At 43.2% G+C, this 13,198-nt stretch overlaps 1 protein-coding gene across 2 annotated transcripts in view; it reads left to right on the top strand.

Moving 5' to 3' along the window:
• LOC143217022 (RNA-binding protein fusilli-like) overlaps positions 1-13,198 on the top strand; it is a 48,227-nt gene that overhangs the window by 18,775 nt on the left and 16,254 nt on the right. Inside the window, exons 3-10 of one of the 2 annotated variants that reach the window (XM_076440702.1) lie at positions 942-1,170; positions 5,240-5,329; positions 7,647-7,701; positions 7,770-7,880; positions 9,341-9,611; positions 9,684-9,899; positions 10,007-10,234; positions 10,406-10,607. In XM_076440702.1, the coding sequence (XP_076296817.1) occupies positions 942-1,170; positions 5,240-5,329; positions 7,647-7,701; positions 7,770-7,880; positions 9,341-9,611; positions 9,684-9,899; positions 10,007-10,234; positions 10,406-10,607 (1,402 nt within the window). Of the gene's footprint in view, positions 1-941; positions 1,171-5,239; positions 5,330-7,646; positions 7,702-7,769; positions 7,881-9,340; positions 9,612-9,683; positions 9,900-10,006; positions 10,235-10,405; positions 11,867-13,198 lie in introns of those variants that run through there. The other variant, XM_076440701.1, reaches the window with a different exon arrangement.

The raw sequence follows: 13,198 nt of genomic DNA, 5'->3' as shown, positions 1-13,198 counted from the left end.
TTGACAAATCAATTCAGTAGAAAATTAAACCTTGAGAAATAGAAGATTCAACGTAAAGTCGAACCTTGAAAAATCAATTCAGTGGAAAATTAAACCTTGAGAAATAGAAGATTCAACATAAAGTCGAACCTTGAAAAATCAATTCAGTGGAAAATTAAACCTTGAGAAATAGAAGATTCAACATAAAGTCGAACCTTGAAAAATCAATTCAGTGGAAAATTAAACCTTGAGAAATAGAAGATTCAACATAAAGTCGAACCTTGAAAAATCAATTCAACATAAATCGAACCTTGAGAAATAGATTTATCATAAAATCGAACCTCGAAAACTCGATTCAATAGAAAATCGAACCTTGCAATATCGGTTCAATAGAGAATCGATCGCGGAGTCCTGTAAATGGGACCTAAAATGCAATGCTGTAATTCTTATGGCACTTCTGGATCAATTTACGAAATTAAGTCGTTCAAAAAAATTTCACAGGAGAACGCCTCAAAGTCCTTTGATAGTTTAACTAGCTGTGGCTGCAAGTAAAAACAATTAAGCCTAATAATTATATAAAAAAACTAAAAAAATTAGAGTTGTGACGTTTTACGCCAAATATACATATAATTGATACTTAAGGTGTATCTGTCAGATTGTGTGAATATCTGTTACGTTACAAAAAAATCGATAAGAAGTTATTTTATGAAATCAAATTTTTGTGTAATGACGTCATTTTATGCATCAGCGTTATGTACGTGTCTTCCAAAAACTCATGAATAGAAACGATACAAAAAATTTAAAATCGATTCAGAATCGTCCAACCCTAATTCGAATGATCGCCCCCTCCAAGGGGGGTAACGATGTTGTTACGTCAAGCGTATCTACGTTTCTCGAGCGATCAACATCGATCGTAGATCGAACAGGAAGCCACGTATAAAGAAGACGATTTTTAACGAAAGTTCGAAGCATGGTGGTCGTCGATGTCCTGCGTGACGTCCGGTTCCTCGCCGCGTTTCGTCGTAGACGGACAAGCACCTCTGAGACAATGCCTGCACCCAGAAGCCTGCAACAAAGACATCGAGCTGCCGGAACATTACAACCACTTCCACGATCTCCGCAAGGAATTCGTCGCCTGCTATTCCACCCACGGGGAGCTCTCGACCTTTGGAATACAGGAGATGTTGGAATGTATCCTTTTACCGAAGAATTTTCGATTCGAACTTATCATTGATAACAGTCGGATGATTTTTACTGATTGTGGCTTGGTCACTTATCGTCCGAGGGGCAACAATTCGTTTATTCATAAGAAAAGCGACTACTCAAAATATATTTCTAAAAAAGTATAATAATGAATGTATATAAATTGTGGTGTTACTTTATAGCTAATGTACATGACAATCACAATCCAGGATCTAAATAACAAATTATTTTACATTTCTAAGTTTGTGATATACGATAAAAAAAGAATTGGCAATTTTAGGTAATTATCAAATGGCTTTACTGTAAAATTTCTTTTCTTTGACTTATAGTCACCTTTCTTATGAACGAACGAATTATTCGAGTCCGCGAGAAATTGACACAGAGAAGAACCTATCTCTGAGAAAATATGAGGGAAGCAAAAATGGCAGAAATTCGGACCTTCTGCAACCTTTTACTACGTCTTTACGCTCTTACCCATGCTCATCGACACTACACAACCGTTTATCACTGAAAAAATGCGAGGGAACTGAGAATGTGCCAGAAATTCGAATCTTCTGCAACCTTTTTATGTACTACATCGTCCGCACTCTCACCCCATTCCATAAACACTAAACAGAACCGTTTATCACTGAAAAAATACGGAGAAAGCAAATTGGAATAATTGTAGAAATGTGAAATCCCAACGTATTTTTGTTTCAATACGAAATCACTCTGCATTCCGATTAATTCCAGTTGTAAATTGTCATTATTAGTTTCAACGTTTTCGGTCGGGCCGTATGTTCGACGTGCCTGCACTGGAAATCTGAAAAAGTACGGAGGAAGCAAAAATGGTAGAAATACGGATACATATCTTCTTCTGCAACCTTTTACGTTCCCCCACTCTCTCTCGCCCCATGCCCATAAACATGTGCGCGTGCCCTCTGCACCCGACATAGAGTACTAGAGGGACAAACGCGCAAGGCTCCCTGTGGATACCGCTGTTCGATTCCTAAAAATTCGAATAATCGAAAATTAATTAAATCATCAACATGGCCGTTGTGTCTGTCGGTCTCGTCACCGTCGTCGTCACGCACGTTTCAACGAATCAAAGCCGAAGCTTCGGTTTTTGATAGCACGCGGCCGCCTGCACGACGGCCGACGACTATGCTCGAAACGTCGAAACGAGAATTCCAAGGCGTGCGGCCGTTAGGCGGCGCGACAGAAGTCGAATCCGACGTATTAAACAATCCAAAGTCAGTAGTCAGTGTCTGCAGGCGAGCTGAGGGTGTGCGTATCGCGTAATTACGCTCTCACACGGCAGTAGCAGTGTGGCACCCGACGTCGGGTACATCGACGTCGTCCCGTTTCGCATCACGTGGCCTAAGAACCCATTTTCCAGAACGATATCGAGGATTCAGAGTGAGCCTGTGTGATTAGTTTGTTCTATTCTGCCACGAGAACCACCCTAGGACCGCGGGGTTCCCTCGAACACCATTCTGCCATCCCAACGGAGGTATGTTTTCCGTATTTTGACCAAGTGTCCGTCTCGATTCCGTCGAATTATTCGAAAATCAAAAGCAACGTCTCCGATGAATTTATTCAGAAATATTCCCGTCGTTATCGGTCCCATTGATTGGAAATTCCAATTTGGAATCCATATTTGAAAATATTTCCTTGCGGCCGATACGCCGCGATCCTTTGTGTTCCACTTGTTTGCGTACGTGTTATCTATTTATGCAGAGTCGTTCGCTTGTACATACATTGCCGCGCAAAAATTTCAAATGATTTACACACTGAAATAACTTACATAAACTGACCGAACTTGTGGGCGATCAGTCCCCGAAACACGCGACGAAACTTGTTTCTATCGAGCTTTGTTTATGTCCACTTCTCGAAAACAAATGCACAGCCGCTGTCGTCCTCACTTTCTGCGAACATGAAGATTAATTTTTACGTACTGAAAACTCGAAGAAAGAATTGTCTGCGCGTTCGGAACAGTAAATCTGGCGACTTTGTGAAAACGTTTCAAGTTCAAATGGCACTCGAGTGTCGAATGTCATCGGTTCAGGGGCGGCCTCGTCCGGTCCTTTTCAAGTGCTTTAGGGGATCTCGAAAGAATTCCTTGTATAATATGTTCGCTCGAGGAATTACCCTTAAATGTCACATTGGAAGCAGATCCAAGGTTTGCTTGTTAATTGAATATTTTTTTGGAAAATACAGCAAGCAAAAAAAGTACTTGTTTGGTATCCACGTCCACGTCCACGCAGTCTCGTTGCCTTTCGAGTCCACGCATTAGCATGGAACGTGTAGGAACCGTGGGTGAGATTTAATCCAAAAGAGGAAACGCTCTCCGACACGAATGCAAATGGCTACCTGTCCGTAGATCTAATTTGACTTGCGTCGAGGATATTGGTATTATAATCGTCGTTCGATTATCGGTCGCCCCGACGCACGTGTGTGTTATATTTGCCGTTAATAAAACGAAACCACCTGTAGCTGCTGTGATACAATACGCTGTAAATATCGATCGACGCCAGTGCCGCGTCGAGTTTCGAATTCTCGATTTTCCCCGTCACGGGGCCCCATAACCTCTCATTTCGTATGCATTTCGCCCCCTCGTTAACCTCTTGCGGTCGATTGTACCCATGCTGCACTAGTAACATCAAAATATCGATTAATTCTTTTCAACGCCCCAAATAAATCACCATAAGTCTCGGGAATTATGCCATACTAAGGGTTAATGTCCTCGGTCATTGTAAACAAACCACGAATTATGCATATAGGTTAGATGTCTCTTCCCAAACATGTTCTTGTAGCAGTGGTTCTCAGTTGGAACTACTGATCATGCTTTGTTTCGCAACCGAAACTTCAAATGAAGCAGAATTCAGAAAAAATAAAGGGTTAATGTTCTCGGTCATTGTAAACACACAGCGAATAATAGATATACAGTGGGTGTACAAAGTATTCGTACAGTTTCCAAGGACGAATAACTTGTATACATGTACAAAGTTTCATCGAAATCGATCGAGGTTCCTATGAAATATGATTGATTGAAAATAGCAAAAATTGAAAAAATAGAATCATGAGTTCAAAGATTTTTTACATCTTACGTCAACCAATTTCAATGAAACGTTGTACGTGTATACAACTTACTTAGATTTAAAAAATACCTGTTTTAAGACCTGTTTTGGACTTTTATTTTTTTCTTCGCGATTGCGACCAACAACAAGTTTACTAGAAATGATTCGCACATTAGTTAGTAAACTAATCCTTCCAATTTTGGTAAAGTTATTCGTTTTTAGAAGGTGTATGAACACTTCGTGCATCCACTGTAGGTTAGATGTCTCTTCCCAAACATGTTCTTGTAGCAGTGGTTCTCATTTGGAACTACTGGTTGGTTTCGTAACCGAAACTTGAAACAAAGCATAAATTAGCAAAAATGAAAACCCTCTTTGATCGGACGGACACGGGGATGCAGAGGTATGTGAATTGGGCGAGATTGAAATGTTCATAGTTCAAATATCAATCGAGTGTCTTAAGAAAGTCCGACCGAGTGGGCAACGCAGTCTTATCACGCGCGGAACACGGTTTAAAGGTCAACCTGGTGGAGATATTGGTAACAGTCTGACGACCGAGCGAGATATACGGATAATTAAAACAGCAAAAGTTCGTTTGATTTCTTGGAATTTCAGCGATTCATCCTCGATGCGTAGCCGACGTTCTTCTTCTCGAGGCATCTCTGTACCTCACGGTCTTTGTCGTGCGTTTGCATTTAAACACGGGGATTATTTTTATCAGCTTCTGTTCGATTCGAACCGGTTCGCGCAGATAAAAAATTGCAGGGTGGAACTGTAAATTAGGTTCGAATTTCGGCATCGATTTCTTGGATTTGAATCGTCCGAGCTTACACGCACCGATGTTAACCGATAACACGATAATGTTTGGACCTCGTTCGATATCTCTGGTACACCTTGCTTATGTAAAAGGCTTTTTTCGATTATGACAATCTCCGGCCGATTTTGTCACGTTATCAACGATCGATTACAAACACTGGTTTATCCTTGACAACAGCCATCAGATTTTGGTTTGCCGTCGGACACCGAGAACGATTACCACGTGAAGGAGATGCAGGACATGATCAGCGTGATACAGAGAATGATCAAAGACGGTAGGTCGTTTCTCGAGCGGGATCACGATTTTGTGATTGCCACTGTGTAATGAAAACAGGGGGAAAGAGGGAAAAAAAGGAATTGGTATCTAATCTGCTGCGTGCGACCGATAGCGAGAGTCTTTTGTAATTAAAAAAGTCTGGCGTGCTCGAAAAGAAAATGACGGTCCCCGTTTCGGAAAGATTAAGGTCCACCGTTCGATTTATTTATACAGAGCAGCGGGCAACGTAACCTTGTCGATCGTAACCTTTCACCTGTACACTACGATCGGTACTCGATGTAATAATTCTCATTCGTATTTTCTTCTTATTTAAAAATTGTCAACGGTGTAAAACGTGTGGTTACGGAATCCGACGAATTAATGCAATCGCATGTTCGAAGCTTCGTTCGAACCGGCACGTGGCTGGACTATGAATCTGTCCTTTTCCAGCCATAATGCGTCGGGTCACGTGACTCTCAAGGCAACATTTTTCGTGGAAGCTACAGTTCGCTCTATATAGGGTATACGAATATTTTTCGACCTGATCCACGCGACTCGTACAACGTTCTGCTTATTAATTTGTCAATATTATGTTATTATCGCTGAACCTACCGAGCTTTCAAAGTGACCATGTTGCATTATAAAAATAACAAGATTAAATTTAATTGAACTTTGTGTGGTTCGTATTATAATTATTTATTTAATCATTTACCGAAACATCTTTATAAATTCCATAATTGTGCGATAAAAAATGTGGAACCGGTGGTGGTAGGTTCAGTGTTATTATTGATTTACTCACAATTTGATATTCCATTTTTCGGTTCATATTATAATTATTTACTTAATCATTTATCGCGAAAGCGCCATTATAAATTTAGTAATTAATTGTGAGATAAAATATGTGGAACCGAGCATTTGGTAGGTTTAGTGTTATTGATTTATTCACAATTTGATATTGCATTTTTCGGTTGACGTAGATATAGGGTAAAGGTACCAGATACTTAGTGACCATTTGGAAGTTTTTAGTAAATTGAAGGCATTCTGTAACTTATGTTTTGCATTATTTGTGAAGTTGTCAATATACATATGATTTCTCCTGCATTCAAATCATCAAGGGAAGAAATAACATTCAATTTTGTTTCTATTTCTTACAATCGACGCAGACAATTTTTATTTTGCATAAAGATCCGCATTCCAATGGTAACAAATCAATTATCATGTCGTAGCTCAATAAAATCAACATTTAATTATCCTCTGGTGTAGCACAGTTTCTCAGCATTTTCTATAATCGGAAACGAAAAATTGCGTTGTCTCGGGGAATAAGGTTTTCAACTAACGTTTTGTATATCTTAAACAAAAGTGATTGCAATACTTTTGATTCATATACGAAGGGGAAACATTAATTTAATTTTAATACTAAAGCAATACATACTAGCTACTTCATATAATTATTATTAAATACTAAAAGGTGTGTTCTCTGTGCGATAACCGGATGAGATACACGGTAACACCATCACCCTATCGTTAGAATATTTTTGGAAATTCGAACGCGTTCTAACAGGTCCGATCGACCGTTAAATCGGTACGTGCTGCCACCATCTGCACGGTTCACGAGCGCCAATCGAGTGCGAGTTCTCGTGCGTCGATAACGTCAACTATTATTCGGAGGATAGGATTTTTCTCCGGGAGGACGGGATTCGAATCTTAGCTGGTTGTTGCACGCGAGTAAAGAAAGGCTAGCCGGAGGCGATCGTCGGGAAAAGAAAAGGTCAGCAGAAGAGAACGGAAAGAGCGAGAACGGTGCACGCCTCGGGTCCGTGTCTCTGTGTCCATGTCCGTGCATTGGTCTCTTCTGCGTGTTTATGGTTTATGAGCGCGCGGGTCAAGCCGTGTAACGTTATAAGCAGCGATGGCCGTAACGTGCTTCTTATCACAGCGGTGCTCAATTATTTTTGATCGGTACGAATTCGAACGACACCGCAGATCGATTATTTTTATCCGTCGATAAAAGATATCTGATAACGTTCGAGCGAGAGATTTAAATGTCGTTCCGTTACTTTCGAGGATCGACGAGAATGATCGACGATCCTCGGAAGGTGAAAACACGTTTCACCGAGTTGGCAAATCGAATTCGCCCGAACGCGAGAAATTGGAGACAAACCACCGGCTATACGGTTACACCGGAAACGCGTAAGCGTCACAGTCGGTGTACGCCGGAACGACCGTTACTTTTCGCGGGAGAATCGATTCGAACGGGGGAAGAACCGTACGAAAAGACGATTACGTTTCGTTGGAAACGCGCATTATGTACTAACGTTGTGATTTTCGTGTTGTAGGTCACGTCTTTCAAACACCCGAGGTGGTAAACATCGTTTTAGAACCTGGTATATGGTGAGTTATCAATTATATTTTCGCACGGAATCGCTCGATCTCCGATTTAATCGTTGTTGTTGTTGCAGCTCAAAAGATGAAGAGGTGGATAACGGTTGTGTAGTGAGAGCACGCGGTCTACCTTGGCAGTCGTCCGACCAGGACATAGCAAAATTTTTTCGTGGCCTAAATGTTGCCAAGTAAGTACAGACTTCGCGTCCACGCGTCTTATCACGATCGAAGATTAATCGTAACCATTGTATTTGTGTACAAGCTACTGGGATCCGTTTCGAAAAGGTAAACATCCATATTTGTCGTGCAAATAGACACCCACCTTGCCAACGTCGCCGAATATACCCCCCCGAATATACGAGAGCGAACGCCGCTCGAGTTTAATTACGTTGCTTGTGTTTACCTTGGGCGAGAGAGTAAACAATCTTTCTAAAAAGATTCGCTTGTTTATGTGTTATGCAACGGTACGGGGTATCGGGGGTCACGAATCCCGCCGTATAATTTAACCAACGATTCCCAAGATCATTGTGGCTGCAAGTCGTCTCTCGATTGCTCTGTATAACACCAAATTTCTTTAGCGATTACTGTTGGCTGATTCGTACAGAGTTTGTCAGCAGGGCCCGCTCTAGGGGGAGCAACCCGGACATTTGTCCGGGGCGCGAAAATTTAGGGGCGCCATTTTGGCTGTAACTGTGAGAAAAATATTGATGTGTTAAATACCCAATTAATAGAAAATTTGTGCTTTTACTAAAGTTTAAATAAAATGATTTGATTTTTATTGAAGATAAAAAGTATGTACCTTTATTTAAAAAATGTATATATTCTTAAGGGGCGGCAATTTAACCGCTAGAGCGGGCGCTGTTGTCAGTGTAGGACCAAATCCGAGAGTGAAGTTGCTCTATCACGCAACGTTATTGAAAAACATTGATTTTTGTAAAAATGACAGATCAGGTTTGAGTCAAAAGATAGAGGGGCCTCTTCTTGGGCCTCTTCTTTATATGTATATCCATATAGCCAATTATATTTGTTTGTACTTTGTAATAGTTGTGTAAATGCTTGTTAAACCTTGACAAAAATCTCTATTTTTGCATTCTCGTGGACAACCATTTATGCAGCAAGAATTTACTACACAGCATTGACTTCTACAGACATTTCTGACAAGGAAATCATTCGCGAGAAGTATTTGGTTCGGCTAGTGTATGAGCAGGTCAAGAAAATGTTCATCACGTTGCGTCGGATTTGGTTCTGGAACAGGCCCGCCCAACACGCGGCCCGCGAGCCGCCGGGCGATTTTATATTTCTATTAAAACTTTTGTTTCTCCTTGTATGTATACAAAAATATTAAGTAAATGAAAATTTGCATGTGTCATTGTTATAATGCGACGTATAACAATGAAGTTTTATTCATTTTGTATTTGTATTACATTTTTTAAAAGCATGTTCCGTCATCAAAGTGGCCCGTGAAACTATTTGGGTTGGCCAGGCCTGTTCTAGAATGACAAACTCTGTTCGAATCGCCCAACAGTAGTCGTCGAACTCGAGAAAAGTATAATAATTTTGTTGGGCCGAGTTATCCGCCACGTTCGAGAACCGCGACCAGGATCGCGGTGCTGTTCTCGCTCGATTAAAACGGCCTGTTGCGTTTCAGGGGTGGCGTAGCGTTGTGTTTGAGTCCTATGGGAAGACGAAACGGAGAAGCTTTGATACGATTCGTTAACAAAGAGCACAGAGACATGGCGTTGAAGAGACACAAACATCACATGGGAGGACGGTACATCGAGGTGTACAAGGCTTCCGGGGAGGATTTCGTTGGTGTCGCGGGAGGCACGAGCGGAGAAGCTCACGCGTTCTTGTCCAGGGGAGCTCAAGTTATCGTCAGAATGAGAGGCTTGCCGTACGACTGCGTCGCGAAGCAAGTGGTGAGCATTGGAACAAACGTGTGAAAGAGAAGATCATCTTTTTTCTAATTCGTTCGCGTTTTCTCTCCGCAGCTCGACTTTTTTTTGTCGGGACAGAAACCCTGCCACGTGTTAGACGGAGAGGACGGAGTGCTGTTCGTGAAGAAACCGGACGGCAGAGCGACCGGGGACGCTTTCGTTCTGTTCGCGAAAGAGGAGGACGCCGTGAAGGCTCTGAGCAAGCACAGAGATTGCATCGGTACCCGGTATATCGAGCTGTTTCGAAGTACAATCGCGGAGGTTCAACAGGTGCGTGTGCCGGATCTAACGATGCGGGTAGAAAAGTGCGAGACATGGCTGCGTAGCTGCGAAAATACCGGTTGATTTGCATATATCGATTGTGTCGCGGCTTTCAGGTCCTAAACAGGGCGATCGACCCGAAACAGGTGGTGCTTCCGACGCATCCGATCCCGCAGCTTCCTACGATACTTCCTCAGCACATCATCACGTCCGGCACGCGCAAGGATTGCGTGCGATTGCGCGGTCTTCCATACGAGGCTCTGGTCGAGCACATTCTAGAGTTCATGGGCGAACATTCGAAGAATATCGTCTACCAAGGTGTTCATATGGTTTACAATGCTCAAGTGAGTGGAACTGCGCAAGCGTTCGCGAGCAGCGTTACTCGACGCGGCGTGTAGCAGCTATTTAGCGTCGTTGTGGAAGAGTTACCTAGTCGAGAAACGCTGCTCTTCCTAAGATCCCAAAGGGACGAAATGAAATGTACGGCGAGATATAACGTGTTCGACGTTATCCAGGGTCAGCCGTCCGGCGAGGCGTTCATTCAGATGGACAGCGAGAGCTCGGCGTTCGCGTGCGCGTCGCAGCGGCATCACCGGTACATGATTTACGGGAAGAAGCAACGGTACATCGAAGTGTTCCAGTGCAGCGGGGACGATATGAATCTGGTATTGACGGGCGCGGTAACGCCGCCGTCGACCAAGGCTCTGCTATCACCGGGTACGTTGACCACACAAACTCCCGCGACATTGACGCATCCACATTCACATCCACATTCACATCCGCATCAACATCCGCATCCACATCCGCACCCGCACCCGCATTCGGCTCCGCCGACGCCGGTCCCGGTGCCGGTGGCGACGGCGCAGCCTCCTCTCTGGGAAATACACGCGTTAGTACAGGCTCATGCGCAAGCACAGGCGCAAGCTCAGGCTCAGGCGCAGGCTCAGGCGCAGGCGATCCGAAATCAGGACTTTTGGCTGATGGCCTTGGCCTCGAACCCGCCGCCCACATCCACCACACCGTCCCCGACATCGTCGGTCACGACCAAAACGCTCGCCCTGCCCGGACCTAATCCGCAACACCAGATACCCGCGTACGCGATGACTCCACCGGCTGCAGCCGCGCTCCACGCTCAACCTCAGGCGCACACGCCGTTCCTCTTGTTCAACGTTCCCTCCAGAATTCCGATTCTGAGAGCCCCAACGCCCCACAGTCTCCTGACGCCCATCGTCCAGGCTGCACCCATCAATCACGCCGCCATCATGGGGCTGAAACGCACCTGGGAGACCGCGTTCCCACCGGAATCATCGGGCGCCGTCGCGAAACGGGCCACCTGGCATACGCCCGCGACCGCGTTCGCCCAAACTCCAGCCACCGCGCCGGGCTTGCCTTATCCCGCTCAATTTTATCCGCAGCTTTGATCGAACAGGATCTCGCCGTGAACCTTCTCGTCGAACGCGCGTGCTACGTCTTTTATACACGTATTTTTTCTACGCCGACTAGGAGGCCGGTTCGTAACCGACCGAACCAGTTTTCCGTAGAGGTTCTTCTAGCGAGACGTTCTTCATGGAACTTCGCTCGTTCCGTGTGTCCAGGCAACTAGATCGGCCGGTTGCTTCGTCAGCCGAGCCGCAGATAGACACCGTCGCGTCTCGTATCGTTACGATTTTCCACGAACGTGCACGGCACGTCATTCTATTCATAGAGTAATAGTTATCTAAAGACATTCCGCACGATACCGTCGTTAAACCATCTCCTATTTCGACCGGAGAGCCCGTCGATCGACTTCGTCGCTGTGAAACGTCTCTGATTCGCAAACAATCGAGATATCAAACTATGGTAGAACCTCGATTATTTAAGAGAGGAACATAATTGTTCGGCCTCTTCATTCGATTCTGTAATAAATAGATCTATTTATCTTTGAATTAGGGTATTAGAAACATGAGATGGGTGTGGATAATCCAGGTCGTACTGTGTTCTGTGTACGTCTGCACGTTTCACGCGATAAAAGTCGCGCGCGCTGGTCCGGCTTAGGTTGTCGTATACTCGTTTTCCATTTTGATACTTACCGACGAGCAACAGTACTTAGAGTGTGTTACGTGTTATTTTCTTCCTTTTCTTTTTTAGTTTCCAGAAGTTTTTCCGACAATCTTTTATAGGAGAATCGTAATTAATTGTAACAAATGATTTGTCTCATTTTGGTTGCGCGCGAGCGCCGGGATCGCATCTGCGCCCGGTTTGCTCTTTCGTATATCGTCGCGATGTGCAAGAAAGTGCCTTGATTTCTTTTTCGAAGGATATCGCGATTTCTATGGATATGTAAATATATACATATACATTTATATATATAAATATACAAATATACAAAGTATATATGCGCGGACGCGGAAAACATATACATATTTTATATGTATGTACACATATGTATATTATATACATGTATAGGTTGGTCCACCTAAATGTAGCCATCTGAATGTCTCTTTTATGTGTGATGACGTAATGAATATCTTTAACCTAATAGTAAATGGTGTTGCAAATGCTTGACGAATGTTATTTCTTTCTCAAGGTCATTTTTTCCCTGGAAATCCGAGAGAAATGAATGATGGCCATGGAGAAATATGGAGAGATTTTATGGAAATCGTACCTAATTTAAATTTTAGAAATCAGAGTTCACTTCAAGGTCACGTTAGTAATATCTCTGAATAGGTATGCAAGGAAAAAATATGTATATTACAAGAGAAACATGTAGTTGATCTTGAAAACTCCGGAAATAATGACCTTATGATACTATTTACATTACATTAAAAATGTTTGTTGTGTCGCCAGAAATAAAGGAGATATTTAGGTACTACATTTAGGCGGACCACCCTGCATATGTACATAGTATATATGTGCATATATATATACATAAGAACGATTTATATATTTTGCTAGAAATATTTTTATTAGCGATTAAGTAATGGACATTCCATCCAATGTTGACGAGTTTTCAAGCTCCGATCCGACGGAGGGTAGCTTCTCCGTCAGCACGCGGCATCTACTTTTGGAATATATAATACGTACATCGTACGAGCGGGAACGGAAATGAAAGAAAAGTGTGTGGACGCGTACGATTCCGTGTTCCCAGTAGTAGAAGCGTTCGGGTATCGACCAATTCCAGGATCAATGCACAGATTTTTAACACCCGTCGCATTCCCAGAGATTTCCGGAAGGCTCTGTAGGGCGAGCGGTAGTCGTCATTCGGATAGTTGTGAAGGCTTCGCGAATATTCAGGGCTCGAACTAGCATTTAGTTCTTTTATCCAATAA

Source organism: Lasioglossum baleicum, chromosome 16 (genome assembly GCF_051020765.1).
Source record: "Lasioglossum baleicum chromosome 16, iyLasBale1, whole genome shotgun sequence".
Classification (NCBI taxonomy): Eukaryota; Metazoa; Arthropoda; class Insecta; order Hymenoptera; family Halictidae; genus Lasioglossum; species Lasioglossum baleicum.
This window is presented reverse-complemented; position numbering and strand designations above follow the sequence as displayed.